The sequence below is a fragment of the Gallus gallus genome, chromosome 3 (genome assembly GCF_016699485.2).
Source record: "Gallus gallus isolate bGalGal1 chromosome 3, bGalGal1.mat.broiler.GRCg7b, whole genome shotgun sequence".
Taxonomy (NCBI): domain Eukaryota; kingdom Metazoa; phylum Chordata; class Aves; order Galliformes; family Phasianidae; genus Gallus; species Gallus gallus.
In genome coordinates, this window is record NC_052534.1 from 85,150,785 (window position 1) to 85,170,579 (window position 19,795).

General features: G+C 35.3%; 1 protein-coding gene across 1 annotated transcript in view; it reads left to right on the forward strand.

Annotated features, from left to right (window-relative positions):
• Nucleotides 1-19,795, forward strand: part of EYS (eyes shut homolog) — a 676,382-nt gene that overhangs the window by 561,110 nt on the left and 95,477 nt on the right. Inside the window, exons 31-32 of the mRNA XM_040698528.2 lie at nt 14,858-14,966; nt 19,507-19,727. Of these exons, the coding sequence (XP_040554462.1) occupies nt 14,858-14,966; nt 19,507-19,727 (330 nt within the window). The remainder of the gene's footprint in view (nt 1-14,857; nt 14,967-19,506; nt 19,728-19,795) is intronic.

Sequence of the window (19,795 nt, forward strand, 5' to 3'; positions counted from 1 at the left end):
ATGTATGGATTTGCATTCACAATATTTATTTGAAAAGTGAACATCAAAATAAAGAAATCAAGCACCTCATCTGCAAGGAAAACCAGATTGTACATACCCAGCAGTGGTTACTGTTGTGTTTACACTTCTTTTCATTTCCTTAATGACATACATTCATAAAATATAATCTTGTTAAAAGGCTACTGTCCAACACAAGATCTCATCTACGCATGAAGAAATGCAGCATATCTCACATCATACAAGATTGGCCTTTTCCATAAACACCTCATTGTTTCTATTTTTGTAATCTGATGAAAGTAATCCATCTTGTTTAAAAAATGGAAAACTTAATAAAAGATGCCTCATGAAGACACATTTACCCATACCAGCTAAATATTTACCTTGTTTTTCTTCTTTGCTGTTAATATTCATGAACGTGTGAAGTATTTATTTTCTGAGTAACACACTTTGGCTCAAATGTGAATGGCTAATCAAAGTGAGTGAACAAAAATAGGAGATGAGGCATTTGTAGTACATCATAAAATGTACATCTAGTTATTTAAGCATTGTCTCTTGAGATATATCCAAATTATACTATAATCTATATTTTATCCTTTTTTTATTTAAATAAGGGATAAACGTGATCAGGTAGTTTCATGTGCATTTAAGAGTAGTTTTAAAGAAAACTGCAGCTAAAATGTATATAAACTTATCACCAAAGCCAAAAAAAAAAAGTTTGGCTGTATATTAGAAAAATATTTTCATCTGTTTGTATTGGATGGTGTGAGTTAGAAAACTTCAAGTACAAGGTGTACATGAAAATATTGTGAGAATATTATTTTCTTTGACATGGTACTTTTAAAGCCCATACTTTTTCACACAGCATGCATACTGCCATAAGCAGACAGCAACGAAATAGCTAATGACTCCAGTGCAGTTAAAGGTATGTGAACACCTTTTGTCCAATTTAGATGATAGCAATAAACTTAAATGTTCCATGCTATTCTGTGCTTACATACGTATTCTGAAGGCACAGATCTGCTCCATTCTGTTCCTTTGTTCAAATAAGTCAATAGAAACAGTTTTTAAAAAATGCAAGCAACTGATTACAGTGCCTGGTAGTTAGAATTCACAAATCAATAAATCTTCAGTCTGGTAAGCGTGTGTGCCATTTAACATTTCTGTCTTGTATTATTGACCTGAGGTGGGTTGCTCATGCTTTGTGAAATTAGATTTGTAATGTGCCTGGCACTTTCAGTAGCACTGTTACCTCTCATTTGTTATCTAAAATCAGAGTTACTCTTACTTGTGTTGAAAAGAGCCTGAAGGGATTATGATGACAAGGACTCATCTTCTTTCTTACTAATGATGTCAAAACAAGAGAAGAGTTGTAGGTAAGATTGGAGACAAAGAGATTACTCCTTTAACTGTTGCTACAACTTACAGAGAGATAAATTATTCATTCTCAGTTTCATGTGGGCCAGAAATAGTTCATTCCCTCTCTGCAGTACACAAGGCTATACTCCTTGGCCCTTTGTTTATGACAGTATACAAAGTAATGTTTATCACAAATAAAATGTTAGTGATAATTCTCATCACAGGGAGAACGTTTTATCAATAAGATAGTTTCAGTTAGACTAAAATAGTCATTTCCCATGTTAAGCAGTGCAGTGGAGATCTCCAAATTCTATTCTAAGAAGCTGTCCAGACTCACATTCCTTTATCATTTTTTTTCAGATTATTTTAATGTAATTCAACTAAATTAGGCATTCTTAGACCTTACGGTATAGAACAGCTGAGTAGGGAAGATAGGTGCTTCAGAAGCTTGTCCTGAGTGATTACAGATTAGGTGTTTTTTTTCCTTTTGTCTGACTTGGATAATTCTGAGAATATGAAGAAGCAAATTATTGAATGTCATCAGCAGAGCCTGAGAATAGGCTGCCTGAATCTCACTATGAGAAGCAGGTATATAAAATTTACCTAAGTTTGAATTAGGGCATTGTGAGGGTATCTTTAAGAATTGAAGATTTGGGGTTACAAAGGACTAGAAAAGATAAACCTTAAAGACTCTGAAACTAAAACGCTATTGAAAGAATCTTCAATTTTTTAAAAAATAAATACTTAAATGCATAGAACTGAAATACCAGCAGGAAATCTCTTGATTGTCAGTACTGGTGAAGATACCAGCCTTGAATTCAAGGATTGCAGTAGTTGTCAACAGAAGGATTTTATTCTTAACAGTCTCCCGTTATCAGTGTACATATATAAATTGTTCTTTCCCTTGGCATTCAAGTTAAATAGCAGATTTCTCATTAACCACATTGCTTAACCTATTTTTCTTTTAGTTTTTTCCTAGTTTAGATTGGATGTAGCAGTTCATTTTAAGCCATCAGGCTAAATAAAGGGAAAATAATTAGTGCTGCCTGATGGAAGTGATAAATGTTATTCATTATTGTATTTCTTCTGTCTGTAATAGGTAAGAAATAGAAGATTCTCAATTGGAGGTCATTGTAGTATTATATTGTTATCTGTACAACATTGTATTGAGCACCTTAATTTATGTGTCAGATGGCTTGCTAACTTTCATTCATAGGATCAGATCTAAGATCCACTTCCTAAGTGGAAGACTATATCTTGAGATGGCTCACATAATCATTCATTCCTACATTCTAGTGCTAAACTTCCAACCCAAGCAGTATCACTGTGCTGCTGGGAGTGAAAGTCCTCTTCAGCCGAGGGGAGCAAGAAATAGCTGGTAAGAGATTACCTAGCTTGTCTCTTTGTGCATATCTTTCCTTGCTTCTTTGAGGCATTTTGTCGGCTAGGTGTTAAGATAATTCAATAGTCAACATTTATTTGAGTTTACCTTTTTCATTATTGTTTTGAATTGAATTTTCTCCACTCAAAATGTATTTTTCATATGTTCCTTATTCATTTCTTCTCTTACAAGTGCAATTTATGTATACATAGAAATTCTTACCACTGTAGGCAAATTGTTATTACAATCATTGTAGGTAAAATATTGGTTATCAGAAATATATGTTGGCATGTATTTTCCTTTCACTTTCTGTTTATAGCTGTTTCACTTAGACCATTACTTTTATAAATCCTGTTTACTTTTATAAATACACTGTTTTCTTATTTTTCTTTATTTTCACCAGTGCTTTCATATACATAAGATTCAACTGATTTAACAAAGGGCGTTAAGTTATGATATCATATCTGCTATGCAAGAATGTAGAAGGAAAGTAGTTTTTGAAATTTCAGGTTTTACAAACTGTTCTCTTTTATATTTTGCTAGACTTAGAAAATGTTAATTTGCTCGCTGGGAAATAATAGAGGCTGATTCTTACATAGAGTTATAGTCTGCTTCTAATGATGTTAATATGAATCTTGCCAGTTTTTAAAATAGAAACATGATCCAACACCCTTTTTCAGTCTGATCAAAATTGCTGCTACTACATATCATACTGTGGATAAAGAGAACAATGTGGCTGCTAATGGAGTTATGTTTCTCTCTAGAATAAAAGTTCTGTGACTTGGTAAAGTCTTGTACTTTTGTGAAGAGTATTCTTGTAAAGTTAGAGTTCAGCTACTCAGTGCAATCATTTTTAGGCTTCAATTTGTTCACTGTTAAATAGACGTCCCCAACTCACCCTTTCTCAATGTAACAATGTGTTCTTTCTTTTGATTACTATTCAAACCTTTTCTAAATTAACAAATACTTCTAATTTGATTTCCTCAGGGGAAGCATAGAGCTTGAGATAATAGATTGGTGTTATGGACCTTCTTTGCCATTTAGTTTACTTAAATGGTTTCATCTGCACTTAAGGGAAGACCTAGTTAAAACCTGTTTGGTAATGATTCTTCATTTAAAGGGTTTCCCTCTTTTCTTTCAGTGAAGACTGTAGTTTTAATTTCCCTCATTTTCCAGACTTTTTCTTAGGTGTTGCGTATGCTGGAATTACAGAAAGGGAGTGGAGGAGGAAATAAACTTTTCTTTCTGCAGTTACATAGTATTAAAAAAAAAAAAAAAAAAAAAAAAAAGCTTGAATACAATTTGATGAATGAGAGAAACCAGAATAGAGGGTAAGAATGAGCTGCACAAAGAACTGAAAGCACTTTCCTCAAGGAATATTCGTCTCTGGAGTTCCAAAGAGAGAGGTCTTTTCTTTTAATATATAAGGTAGCCTTAATGTAAATCAAAACAGCCATGTTCAGGTGAAGTAAATTCTCAGCTGATACCTGAATATGAAGCAGTGTTGTCATAAAGAGGAGAAAGCAACAGTCTTCAGTCTTGATGGTGGATTGCTGGGTTAAAAAGCACAATTTTTATTAGCAGTAAAATCTGGCAGGCCCATGAATTCATCTAACAGGAAAAAAAGAATACACAAAGAAGCCTTTTCTGATCCAACAGAGAACAGTCAATGCACTAGTACAAGTGTAGTAAAAACTCTCCATCCTTGTAAGTAAAACCAAGTTGTCCTGAACCTCAGAATTGAACATCTGGTATTCTTAAGAGTTGTTGCCTACTGATAGAATCAACAGTCTACTCTTGCAGTACTGTAATGAACCTGAATAATGATAACAATAACTGATGTAATGATGATGAGAATCACAATTAAATTTTGTTGCAGCTTCAAAACCCTTTGTAAATATTAATGCTTATTTTTCCAGTATTGTTTTGCTAATCCCATTTTTGCATGTGTGAAATGGAGATGTCACAGCATATCAGTCTTGTCACAGTGTACTGATGTATTAAGCTTTACTTCAGTGCAGTACCTGTGAAATCAGTGGAATTGCAAAGATGTGACTAAAAGCAGAATTTACACTTCCCTATTAGTAGTTTCCCATTTCCCTGTTGTATGCCAGGTGATACATGCAGTAGAGAAAATCCCATTAGCCAATCTTCTGAAGAATCATATACTTGACTCTTAGATTGACAGAGCTGGCACAAGTGAGGAATAAAGAAAGCTAAGTAGAATCTATCACAAAGAGTCCCGGTTTTACCTAAAGTAGATGTGACCATTTTCAGCTAGTGATGTGCTTGTACACAAACCTGAATTGTTTTTTTTTTTTTTTTTTTTTACATTCTGTATAATATGTGAAAAACTGCATTCAGGCATTGCATAAAGAAATTAAATCTCCTATGCAAGATAAACAACATTATACATGATAAAGTGCATTTATGCTCCATATATGATCCAATTCTGTTAGAATCTCTACTGTAGAAGAGAAAAAACATGGTTTCCCCTTCTGCCCTTGTATTCAGCAGTCTTTAAAAAGACTTTTTTTTTTCTAAGGAGATAACATTAGAATTGTGTCTAATAGAGACAATCTAGGCCTGTATAAACTCAGAGACATTAACAGTTGAGATCGCTTCTGTTAAAGACCTGTTGTTTCTCCATTCTAAGACCTGCTCTGTGCTTTCTTTACTTTGTAAATGGCCTAAATTATCTGAAAGACTGGAAATTATGTAAATTTTAAGCTTATGAGATATAGATATGTGTTAACATTCCTTCACTGAATAGTATTCAGTTATTTCAATAGAAATGTTAGAATTATAGGGCTGCAGATCTTAGATCGTTGTCTCCTGAATATCACTGCCTTAGTAGGACATGCTTACTCAATATTCTGCCATACCTGTAAATTATATACTTATGTCATTTCTAACAGATGTTTGTCTAACCTGTACTTAAAAACCTCCAATGAGGTACTCTGTGCAATCTACTTCAATATCCATTCTGAGAGATTTTTTTTTCTAATGCCTGTCAACAGATTATTTATTTCTTGTTTGTAACAATCCTCTATGTGCTTGGAGATTACATTGTGTATATGATTTATCTTCTCTTCTTCAGCACTTTCAATTTTGTGTAAGTAATCTATGGTTAGTATTAGCAGCGTTAATTATCCACTGAAAGAATAACAAAAGAATTTATCTAGGATTTGATGAAACCTGAATTTAAACTTCTCTTTCAGGCCACTTTTTCAGGTGTTCACTGGCTCTTGATGCTTTCTTCTAATCTTGCTCTCCTAACTCATGTATTTTTTAAAGTAATTTCAAGGCTGTTAGCATGACTTGTATATCAGCAACAGTAGAAATGAGAGAATGTAGATACCAAATATGTTGATGATAGTAAGGAAGCAGAGAATCAGAGACCAGTGAAAACTGATAGATTAAGCAAAACTCCTGCTGATTGATAAAGTGGGCCATTAGGAATTATGACATTGTTCATTATTCTTATGCTGGAAGAAACCAGAGCAATGTTTATGTCTGCTGTCTATATACCTATTTATACATTCCATTATTATGCTTACTTTTTTTCTGACATTGTTGTCATGCTTCCAGCTTGTCTACTCTTAAGGATCTTTATTATGGAACTGTTCTCAGCTATTTTCAATAGTCATAGGAACTTTCTAAATACTCTGCAGAGTACATTTTGCTTATAATTATTATACCATAATAAGCATTGTTCATAGATAATAATAGATTAATTATTTCTAGGCTACGTGAAGAGACATGATAATAAGCCTGGAAAAACACCCCTTAAAATCTACCTGGGAGCTGATGATTTACGTCAAGTCAATTTTTGGTGAATCTAAATGTCATAGGAATGGAAGAGTAGGATAAATACATATTCTTGTGTTGTTTTTCTTTTTCTTTCAATACCCTACAGTACAACACCAAAAAAAAGTTTCTGTCCAACAAAGTAATAGCAAAACTTCAGTGTCAGACAGGCTAATGTTTCTATACTAAAACAGAGTACTACAGGAGCGAGCATGAGTGTAGTAAATGGATTTGAAATCTAGCAGGTTCACTTTGATAGCATCTAAAATATAGTCTCATAGCCTGCTAGTAGAGCAAAGCCAAGTCCTAAATAATGTTCTCTTCTGGATACTGCATTCCTTGTAGATTAATATATGTGTGATAGAAGAAAGCTCAGCAATTTTAATGAGAGCCACGTAAGGATGTTCTTACTCTTCCTGGATTAATCAGAACTGAGGAAGAGCTGGCAATTTTTTCTCCCACATGTTAATGTAAGTCCATTGACATTCATTACACTTCATTAGAATTTGGCATGTTCTCAGAAGCCCCAGCAAGTACTGTGATGACTGTTTAAAAGTTGGAATTTTGACAAATGCCATATTCCAATATACAGCAAATTATGTTAGCTGAAGGTCCACTAAGAAACAAAAGGCAAGTAGTAACTTTTTAAGGTCAAACTCTGGACTTAATATTATCTTTATAGGAGAGCATATAAAATGTTGGTAAGAAAGTTTTAATACAGTAACAGGCCACCAGTTTTATTAGTACCAAAAGCCTTTCATTAAGAAAATTGGATATGTAAAGTCATATGGGGAAGAGATATAAGGTTATTCTGTTTCTTGTTGCTTTTCCCCTTCCAAAATGTAGTTTTACACATGTTTTTGAAAGATCTATATGGAAAATGGGTGGAAAAAACTGTATTTGGTACAAAAATATGATACTACTGTGAAAATCATTCTGTTTGGATATAGCTTAAGACTAAATACTACATATGAATTCTGGTTCAAACTTCTTCTTATATTTTGAACTATTGACTAAAAGGCTTGCTCTTTCACACAGATAAATCCAAAAGTATGGCAGAAAATCATGCGTTCTTTGGATAAAACAACCCTGACAATAAATCTAGAGCCAAATGCTAGTAAGAAACATGTCATTTAAAAGGAAATTAAAATTGAAAGGGGTGTCTAAGCCTGATATTTCCATAAAACTGTGTTATCTGTGATCAAACAGCAACTAGAGAGTTCCATTTTTTTATTTCATTACTTACAACCACAATGAAAAAAGAGAAAATGGAGTGTTAGGAAGACTTTCAGAGTCAATTATAATGCAGTTGGATTGATGCTTTAAAAACTCAGTTTTCAGTCTTGCTTAGATGATCCTTTTTGCAACTGTTCTTTTCATGGAAAACAATTACAGTGTTTTGCAAAAATACAATATGGAGTACTTAGTGCCCTGCCTTCAGCCTAGATCTATAAGAAATTGTGGAAAAAAAAACTTGAGCTCATTTTGAAATATTTTCCTTTTCTGCAGTGACCAAATGCAGAGACCTTTTTCCTTTTGCATCAAAGAGGATGCTGTAGGGATCCTTTATGCAGTGGAGGACACTATGCAGGACTCTCTATGTGATACAAACACACCAAGCAATGTAAGACACATATTGATTGAAAAGCTGTATCATTTGTATCCTAGCTACAGTACTCCTGTTATTGGCATGAATAAATCAGATCCGCTGTTTATAATCATAAGGCAGGCTAGAGCCCCAAAAATATTCACATGTATTATGTCCATTTTTATGTATGCTGTCCATAAAACCTTTCTCTTTCTCTGATGTTTCTCTACCTTCCTGTATTTTTCTAAGTAAACCAGTCACGGAATAAGGGAATAATTTATGTACAAATTGTACAACTTATTTTTAAGCATTGCTAGGTGAAAGGCTGTTGCCTTCGATTCAAGAATATGAGGAATGTGTCAGCAGTAATAGAGAATGTAATGTTTGGTCTAATGCTGCCAAAAACTGTTAACTGTTTTACTACTCGCGGTGAAGAATAGCTCTTGAATCCTACACAAATACCAATTAAGAAAACACTCAGACCATCAGCAAAACTTGGATTTTCTGCCCCATCAGAAGAGCCTTTTAAGAGCTTGGGTTTTTTTTCTCTTCTAAACCCAGACAAATAACACATTTCAACAGTTGAGTGTGTCCCCTCCACCCCCACCAGTGCCTTTTCCTTTTTAAAAAAGAGCATCAGGAGATTACTAGTACTACAAGACACTATTAGGGGTCAAAGTCATTTGTTTTTTTTTCCCACTTCTGTGCTTTTGTCTGCTCCCTTGCCTCGTCTCTCTTTCTCTGCTACTAGTGTGCTTTTACAGGCAGGCCACTTCATAACAACTAGAGAACCTGAAATCTGGTGTTGAATGGCTACACATTACAGTAGACATTTCATAGATTTCAAATAAAATGTCAGACATAAAATAAAGCATTCATTTCTATAACTATTACTTCTTAGTGTTCTAACTGAAAGTGGTAAAAAATACTAAAATTTGACCTTGTTGAAATTGAAGAGGGTAAAGAAATGTGAACATTTCCATAAAAGCAGCATGCTGAAGTTAATTTTTGTTTTTAATAACAAAAAGATGTTTAAGGAAAAAAAAAATAAATAGCAGTTTTGGAAACAATTACCAAGAGGTTAATAGAACGGTACAACACAGTACACGTTTTCACACTTGTGAATGGAATGTGCTCAGTCAAAAGTAAAATCTCTGTTCTTGAAAAATCTCCCGTATTGCTTGACAACTGGTTAGATGTTCCCTTGACAACTGCTCTGTTTAATCAGGGGTGTAAATGAAACTGCTGTTTCTGTGTTTTGCAGGAATAATTTTAGATCGTCTCTTTAATATCAACACATTTTCAATGAAGAGTCTTTTATTATTATTATTATTTTTTAGGGATTTAAGACCCAAAACCTTGGTCTTCTAGCAAAGTGAGATATTCATTTGGAAAAAATCTTCCTATGACAGTTTAGCTTGCATAAAGTCAAGGGTCACCTCTCTTTATAAAGCCTCATTTTTCTGTACCTACTGATCCGACCTTTTAATTTTGCTATGTCTCTCCTTAGCCTGTTACAAATGTGGCTGCACCTACATCACTATACAGATAACATAATCGCTACGAACTAAATTTTCCTAAGTTTGTTTATACAACCATGAATGCAGCATTTTTAGATGATTACATTAGATAACTGTAATGCATGGATGCAGTTAAAAGTATTCCAGAAGTTCCACTCACTGGATCTATTCTCTTCAAAATTGTCAAATATGTAATCAGTTTAAGATTCTTTACTGTGTTTCCCTTGATATAACTGGAAGCTGGAGCAATCATGCTATCAATTAGGGCTTAAGCCAGTCTTTCTGATGATTAGACCAGACGTCAGTATGAATTTTGTGATCATACTTTCTACTGTGCTCCTTTGGTGCCACCTGGTGACCAGCTTGAAGGAAAAAGAATGTATGATCCTCGTGTAGAGAGGTAGCTGACGATTTGAACTAAAACCTTGCTTGAGCAAGATTTTGCAGGCGACATCAGATTTAGAAGTGCCTCAGTCTTTGCTAGTTCAAGATTTATTTTAATACCATTATCATCCTAAATTAATTTCATATTTACTATGCACAATTCAGTCATAGGTACAAATGTTACATAAACATTGCACTTTGTTAGAAATTCAGTGTCCATTCATGTTATTAATCAAGATATAGCTAGTAATGGCATTAATCACTGTGTATAACTTCTGCTTTACATCTGTTGAAGTCAATGAGACTTTTGTAAAGAAATAGCCCCTGAAGTAAATCCTTTGTTAATTCTTGTTCTTAATGAGAGATTGCGTAAAATCCACAGCAGCTATGAAAAATCATATTATTTTAAGTCAAGTGCAGAAAAGAAGGCTGAACCTCTTTTTATTTCAAGTCTGTTGAAAAAAAGGTACCTTAGCATTAACAAAGACATTAGCATTAACAAGAAAAGGTTGGGCTCCACATGCTCCAGATTTAGATTGCTATGAGAAATGCTCTATATATCATTCCCATACATCCTCCTTGAAAAGCCATTTCCCATACCTGTTCCCCCCACACACAGTTCTCTTCTGCTGTGTGAAACCTTTTTATATCATTATAAGTGTGATGTGCATGAATCAGACCAATTTTGGTGCCTGACAAAATAATCCTGCAGTAGGAATCATATTGCATTCTATTCTGTCACTATCTCTAGAGGTAAAAATACGCTGGCTTTGAATGCAACTGAAATATGCCACTGAGATGTGAGGCAGATGGACCAAAATGCCTTCAGCATCTAAACAAGTGAAAAAGCACAAGTGAACTACAAATTCTTCAAAATGTAAAGATGTCAGTGATTAGCCATTTTCATCTCAGGTGTTCTTAATGTGAAGTCAGCGTTTCATAATAGGAGGTTAATTAGAAAAATATGGAAAAAATGTCAAGGGAATAAATCATCATTTCAGTTTTATCTTTTCTAACGTGGATAATGGATTTTAATTTTATAGGAGATGTGTGTAATAATACAGCTGCATTTATCCAGTTGAGAGATTAGGACAGATTTAGGACAGATTTAATCTTGGATTATAAGAGAAATTTTGTCAAGTTGTATGGCTAGCTCAAGTGGCATTTTATGTCTGGTCATTTCTGCTGCAGAACATTTCAAGTGCTTTTTTTTTTTTTTTTTTTAAACTAGAATAATTATGTCTTACATATGTCCATATTTTAGCATTTTATGATTTCAAATGCTGTGGTAAAGATAGAGACAGCGTTTCTGCTTTAATTGCCATTTTTCACTATTTTCATAACTTTCTCAGAAGGCTGTCTTTTGGGCTTAAATTTTCCATGCTCTGTCTCTTTTCAAAAGCTATTCTAAGCATATTTGAGTAATCTAGCAAACTCAAACAGTTCTAATTTTGTGGTAATGTAAGCATGAAAAATATTCATTTTTCTCACATTTCAAATGACAATTTTCCATTTCTGTGACATAAAACAGATAGAAATTTCATGTATTATTTGCCTGGAAGTTCTTGCTGAAGGAAGTAGTGGCAGCATTCCTAACGTGTACTCCAAAGTACAGGACAATGGATTGCTGCTTGTAGCCTGTGGTTTATTTTCACAGCTCAGTCACTAATCTGCTGGCTGACATCAAACTAATCGGTTCTTTTCTTCAAGCTTTCATTGCCACATCTTAAAAAAAAAAAAAAAAAAAAAAAAGGAAAAAGCTTTATGTCCTTTGTGAATTGGAGACCTGATGTTCAAAATCACTGTGTAATAGCTGATGCTTGTAGGTATTGCTTTTGCCTTTGTAATTTATTATTATTTTTTTTTTCCTGACATGTTTCTTGAAAGGCAAAAGTATGCCTGAGTAAGGATGACTGTCTTAGCATGTTAACCTGTGATTATCTACATAAAGAACACCTTAGCACTAAATAATCTATAAAGATTATTTTAACTATATCTATTCTTATTTTTTTACTTTTTTTTTTCCTTAGCAAAGAATCAAAACAAAAGAAATTATGTTCTCAAATCACTGGGAATATGTGAATACCAGACATTCACAATGACAGTTTACAGTGCTCAGTTCAGCTTAGTAGGCTAATTACTTGAAGTGGATCAAAGTGACATAGGCCATAGTGTTGTTTTCTTTCCCATCAGACAAACATTCCAGTTTATGGACATGACTACACCACTTACAGCTTTATTCTTTATAGGCTGGACTATTATAAAATGTGATCTGTAGGGCTAGACTTTGAATTTATTTAGATGCAGACTTTAGACAATTTCTTGAAAAGCAGGCATGAGGCAGAAGCAAAGGGAATGCATTGCCATGAGCATATTCAGACTGTGGTCAAAAATCTGCTTTGACTGGTAAGTATCAAGGAAAGGTTATAAGTTTGTTTTCCTCACAAGAATGGTAAATGAGCTAAATTACTTTTACCAGAGAAATTATCTCTGTACACTGCGATTTACCCAGCGAATCCCCAGCGACAGAAATATTACTGGGAGCAAGAAATGAGATTCAAGATATTTTTAATATATCAAGAATTGGCTGGAAATCAGAGTAGATAGCGGTACTTTCTTCAAAATTGTCCTTATTTTGAGTATTTAAAAAAAAAAAAAAAAAGATCACTAAAGAACTTGTCAATATGCCCATTACTTATTGAGGAGAATCTTCCCTTTACTAAACTCATATTTTGTAAAGAAACTGTGAGAATTAGCTGATGTTCAGAACATCAGACATTGCTTCTGGGTCCATATGTTCAATGTGAAAATATTATGCTAACTTTTTATTACATATTACATTATATTAACATACACTTATAAAATATACTTTTTAAAATACACTTGGTAATTTTAAAATCTAAAATTAAAGAAAAATGTAAATATTTTTCAAACTCCTTTGAATAGTCTAGGAGGTCACATCTGAATATGTGATGATGCCACTCAAATATCACAGCCTTCTAAGCAATTCTAAAAGCAATGATGTTCCTAATTCAAAAGTAGAAAAAGTTCTGCCTACTTAGAAAGGTGAAATAATGTGGTATGTATTGATTCTGTGCAGCATAGTGCAGTGAAGACTCAGTGAGTTAGCGCTGTCTGAAGTAACTCTGGAACCAGAGCAATATAGCCATTAGTAAGGCAGAATTCATTAATATAGATGCATCACCTGCTGATATAGACATACTGCCTATGTGGCTTGTGTTAGAAGATGCACTGTTTTCAGCTGCTTGCTCAGATGTCACTGCAGTTAAGTGTTAGTAATGTACCCATATTCATTAGGGGTCTAATATTATATCACTTTATGCTAACACAATGTTCCCAGTAACTTCAGAGCTGAAAACTGAGACTCTAGATGCTGAATTTGCAGATAGGATGGTAGAATAGTAAAACTGTAGACACAAGTAGAAAAGCAAAATTGAAGGCAGAACATGGGATAAATCAGCAGATAAATGGGTAGTGATTTGTGAAAATGTCAACATACAAGAGCATTGTAGGTTTTGATGTGCTTCATCCACATGTACATTTACTTATGTATTTGGGTAAATTTATCTTTGGCAGTGCTGAGGTATGCCATACTAGAAGTAATAATATATGCTTATAGTGTTCAGGACAGAACGGGCTTTTAACTCCTTCACACGTTTGCGGCCTGACATGGCGGTTCATTTGCACCAACACAAAAGATTTTATTAGAGTCCTGCCATTGTCCTTGCCCACCTAAAATCATGGAAAATTTGCCAGTCCAACTAAATATATATATTTTTTTCCAGAATTTTCTATAAAATTTGTTAAGAAAATGTAACATTTTTCTTGCTAAGGACATTAATCGTGTAACCTAATTATGTGGATATGACTGAGCAGAGTTTGATGTCCTGTTGTGCGTGTACTCAGTAAACTCTATCATGCTTCCCAAAAGCCCATCACATTTTCTTTTCAAGTACTTGAAAATTCAAACTGAGTGTGTAAGTGGGAAGCACCTCTGCACCTCTGGTTTTAAAGAACCTAATATTCTCCTATTCTGCCACTGCTTCACTAATATTCACACAAATTTCCTTTTGAAATATTAAAAGTATATATTTGAAAAAGACACATTTGAAAATCATCTTGCTAGCTTTAATTTTTATTACAACATTTCATCATATCTCATCATAGGAAGAATCTAAAGAGTCCTCAGAGTCTGACTGAATGTTCTCTAGTGGTTACTTTAAAAATTCCCTTAGCGTTATATTCTTTATTTGTGAAGCTCAGTACCAGAGTTTACATTAAGAGCATGCTTCTCAAGTAGCGATAACGATATCACAGTGTAATCTTGCTACTCAGAGGTTTGCAGCCTTTCATTTCTTACTCCATGTCTGTTTCCCCTGTAGGGCAAGGAAAGGAAATTTCCACCCAGGGAGTTCAGCATCATTCAGCATCAATGATTCCTGTCCAACAGTCCTCTATACTAGGGAGAGTACATGTCATCTACAGTTAGCACTTAAAATTCATCAGTACCCACTTACACATGTAAAGATCTCTTTCTTCTTTGTCTCTGTGTACATTTCAAACACTAAAGTCAGGAGCAGTAGGAAAGCAAATAGAGGAGAGACAGTGAAAGAAGAAACTTACATCTTTTTTCTCCTCAGTAATTCATGTAAGCATGAAACTAGAGTTATTATTATCCCAAAATTGTCATCTATCATGAGGTAGAAGCATCCTTTTCACCTTGCCTTTGCTGTGTGAGGTTTGGATACTCCTCTGTCAGTAGCATAAACAGTAATGAGATCCTCTGTTTCCTTCTAGCTATATGTTGCCTGTTAGCAGTCTTGAAGGTTACTGCATGATTGAAATGGCTGCAGACAGAAATCCTCCCGTACAACACAGACTCCATCTCTCATATCAGGCATCTCAGGTGAGTCTGAAAAGCATCAAAAAAATAGCTGCTTGCTTTGAACACACAGATATCATTATATTTTCTTTAATATGTCATTTCACAGAAAACATTGACAGTATTTCCAATGATTTCTTCAGCTTACCTGACTCTGGAACATCTATTTCAACTGCTTAATGTCCATGAAAAGGATGCTGATAGTGCAAGAGAAAAAATAAAATATCTGCAGTGTCACTGAATTAAGCCATGGTGTTGTTAGAAACAATTCATACACAGTTCAACAGTAATTCTGATAATTTTTTATTTGTGATCTACTCTGTCTAGTGGTGGGCAGTTATGAATCCTCACTGACTTAACTTGATGTCAGAACTTCAGGACTTTCCTTCCCTTCCCCCTGTTTGCAGATGACACCAAGTTGGGAGGTAGTGTTGATCTGACTGAGAGTAGGGAGGCCCTTCAGAGGGATCTAAATAAGCTGGGTCACTGGGCTGAGGTGAATGGGATGAGGTTCAGCAAGGCCAAGTGCCGGGTCCTGCACTTTGGCCACAATAACCCCATGCAGTGCTATAGGCTTGGGGCTGAGTGGCTGGATGACTGTGAAGAGGAAAGGGACCTGGGGATGTTGGCTGATGCTCGGTTGAACATGAGCCGACAGTGTGCCCAGGTGGCCAAGAGGGCCAACAGCATCCTGGCCTGCATTAGAAATAGTGTGGCCAGCAGGAGCAGGGAGGTAATTGTCCCCCTGTACTCAGCACTAGTGAGGCCACACCTTGAGTATTGTGTCCAGTTTTGGGCCCCTCACTACAAGAAAGACATTGAGGCCCTGGAAGGTGTCCAGAGAAGAGCAACAAAACTGGTGAGAGGTCTGGAGCACAAGTCTGATGAGGAGCAGCTGAGGGAGCTGGGATTGTTCAGTCTGGGAGAAGAGGAGGCTTAGGGGAGAACTCATTGCACTCTACAGCTTCCTGAAGAAAGGTTGTGATGAGGAGGGGTTTGGCCTCTTCTCCCAGGCAACAAACAGGATCCGAGGAATGGCTGCAAGTTGTACCAGAGGAGGTTTAGATTAGACATAAGGAAAAACTTTTTCTGTCAGAGGATGGTCAGGCACTGGAATGGCCTGCCCAGGGAGGTGCTGGAGTTGCCATCCCTGGCAGTGTTTGAGAGGCATCTGGACGAGGAGCTACAAGATATGGTTTAGTAGTGGTAGTAATGGTAATGGGAGGACAGTTGGACTAGATGATCTTGTACGTCCTTTCCAATCTTGTGGTTCTATGATTCTATGATTCTGAACGGTACTGTAAACATGATTGTCTCCATTTTGAAACTGGCCACTCTAAAACTACCATAGGCCAGCTTTCCTATATCTTGGTTTTTTTCTGTTTCACTTTGTCTCCATTTTGCCACCTCTCTAAGCTCTATGTTCTAGCATCAGAAGATTATTCCTGCATGGTGTATTTTAACTTGTTTTGAGCTTGAGAATTTGAGCTTTGATTGAGCATTCACTGTATAAGTTTGTTCACTAGAATACAGGACAATTAATTGTAGATAGACTAATTATTCTGTGCATTGCATGGCATGTGCTGTCAGTAATAGAATTTCTATTCTATTACTATTCTATTCTATTCTATTCTATAGAATGCTCAGTCTGATAGAATTGAGTTAGATATCATTATTACCCACATTATTTCTCTGTTTGTATCTTCTAGATGACCAACCTGATGTTCTGAAGAAGGGGAATGTTGTTTGTCTCCCTCTTTATGTCTAGGGCCCATAACTCTGGCAGAATATGAATATAACACTGCTTGCTGCTTCTATGTAGAGAATCTGCGGAAATGACCCATCAGTGCATGGTCATATAAAGAAGCAAGAAATACCTCACTAAAAGAAAAACTTACAGGCAGCTGATACCTTTGATACCATGCCCCAAGATGATACAGCAGAATCTTTCTGCCCCTAATCGAGAAATTTATCTTGTTCATTAGAAACTACACAACTCTCTTCTGTTTCTTTTGTGTGAGTCCACAGTTGTGTTTCAGTTCATGTGGATTTTGGAAGTGGATATTCTGGTCCTTCCCACTTAGCACTCTTCAATTCATATTTGCAGAGCAGTCTTGGACTGAAATAACTTAACTCCCTCAGGAAAAAGCAGTACAGAAGATGCTCTCTCTGGGTGCGCTTAATGTACTATAACCACTAAGAGGTATTTCATGGGACCATAATACACCTAAGATAAATTCTTACATTGTATATAGGATGAATTTTGGATCCTCGTGAAAAACTGTTATGCTTTACATGTCTGTTTCCAAACTCCCCAAACCCCTGTTTTCTTCAGAGGCATACAAGCAATGAAAGAAAAATATTATCTCTAAGAGGACTGTGGAATATCTCAACTGTTAGTTGATTCTCTTTACCACTCAGGCTCCAAATGAAGAAGGGCCATTTACAAATTAGTGTTAGAAAAGTTAAGCATTATCACAAGATCATAGAATGGCTCATGTTTGAAGGGACAAAAAAGGTCATCTAGTTCTAACCTCCCTGCCACACACCAGCTCAGACTGCCCAGGCCCCATCCAACCTGGCCTTGAATGCCTCCAGGGATGGGGCATCCACAGCTTCTCTGGGCAGCCTGTGCCTGTGCCTCACTGCCCTCTGAGTAAAAAATGCCCTCCTTTAATCTAACCTAATTCTCACCTCTTTTAGTGTAAAACCATTTCCCGGTCTTTTATCATTATCATGAAAGTATTAGGAATGTTACCATAACGTTACCATAATGTTATGTTAGGGCTATTAGGTTATTAACAAGATTTACAGAAATTCTTCCTGTGTGCTTCCTTAAAATAGATTCTGGTTTTGTCCATTTAACTCAGAACAGGACCTTTATAGAAAGAAATGTGTATTATGGTGTACTAGTGTGAGTTTGAGCATCTAACATATTATGATAAAAACCATCGACGTGAGAAACTGAGCAGAGCCAAGTGGAGTTATTCTGCGGTTCACTGGATCTGCCCCCAGGTCAATGCTTTTGTAAAATAAGGCCAGTAATAAAAGATTATGTTGCAAGAGTAGTGTTAGATACACTTTTTTTTTCTTTTTTCTTTTTTCTTTTTTTTATCATAGACATTTTACATTCCAGTCCAGTGCTTTGCTTAATTCTTATAACAGGTTCACAAACTGAGAGAAAATGTCTGTCTGAAAATGCTACTTACAAATTTTGTCCGAATCTATGCTGGTTTATAGGTATGTTTGATAGGGGAGAGAGTCAAGTGATATGAAATGCATTTGACAAGTGCTGAGCTGATGTCTTTGAATTCCTTCCACAAGAAAAATTTGATTTAATTTTATCCATGCTTTAAGAGATGCAGGGTTATTTTTTTCTTATTTTTTTTTCTAAATGAGAGGCATTGTAAATGGAGACATTCGTGTTCATTTTATTTCCAAATTTCACTTTAGATTGTCAGCAACATAGCTCAAGCAGTGATAAAAGCCATATGAGAACAGCAAAACAGACTCATATCGATATGTGAAATCTAGAGAAATCGATGTGGTATTTTCCTCCTTCTGCTCCTAAATCTTACAGTTGGTGTATGGATATTATAGTGGAGGGCTCCTTAACTATAAGTTATCTCCTTGTATGAATGATCTCCTCACTTTACACATCCTATGATATATCTGCTATTCTGTTGACTTATTCATAGTTGACTAGCTTTCGCTCAGTTTCTGGATTGGTTGTATTAGACGTGTAAATGCATCACAGAATGATACAGTTATTGTATTATGGTCTTTTCAATTCTTAACAGACATTTGGCAGAAGAACATAGTCATGTTGAAACCCGGTGTCAGAGCTCCAGAAAGTCAAGCATCAGCTTTATAAATGGAATTTGCCATGCTTAGTCACCTAAGAGAACTTTTACAAGTGATGTATAAGGATTTATCTCCTAGATCAGGTAGCCCAAGAACATTGATATGACAGGGTCAGTCCCAGTATGAAGTAGTCATGGGTGTTTCTTTGACATCTTTATCAAGGATGTTCTAGGCGTTGGTGACTCCAGAATTTACTAAAACTTTCCCTTTTCTCCTGGTCTTCAGTACAGTCTGGTCCATTTTTTGTCACTCATTCAAGAAATGTAAAATCTTGATTATATAACTCCTTTATCTTTGTGTACTGTAGGTTCCAGGTCATAAAGAAAATGTTTATCCTATAGTATACAGTTTCTCCTGTGTTACTGTGCCAACTCTTAACCAAGATTGTAAAACTCATAGTTGTACAATGATGGGAACACGAAGAAAAGCTTGCCATGTTCTTTGCAGATAAGTCTAGAAATTGTAATTTGTTTTTCATGGAATGTATGCTACTACACAGTTTTACATACAAGTCTATGTATATCATGTAAAATAAAAAAAAATAAAAAAAAACATTAAAAAAATTCTTCAACCCAATATCATAGTTTTTGGCCATCTTCAAGTAATGGCAATTTCCTTTATTTCGTGTTATTAATGCTCCATTATTTTATAGAAACATCACAAACAACATTCTTTTCTGATGTTTCTCTTATTTCTGCAGATCACCTTTGGATCAACCTTTCTTGGGAATGTTCCTGTTCACAAAGAGGTTCCTGAATGTGCTGGGCAGATACGTGGCTATAAAGGATGCATTAGGGATTTTCAAGTAAACAACAAAGAATTGTTCATCATAGATGATGCTCTTGGAGGGAGGAATGTTGAGAACTGTAATGTTCCAATATGTGATTACCATCCCTGTCGCAATGGTGGAACCTGCACTAGGTAAGAGTTACCTTTTTATCATCTCTCTGTAGTCTGTAGCTAGCAGGTTCATCCTTAATAGAAATTAT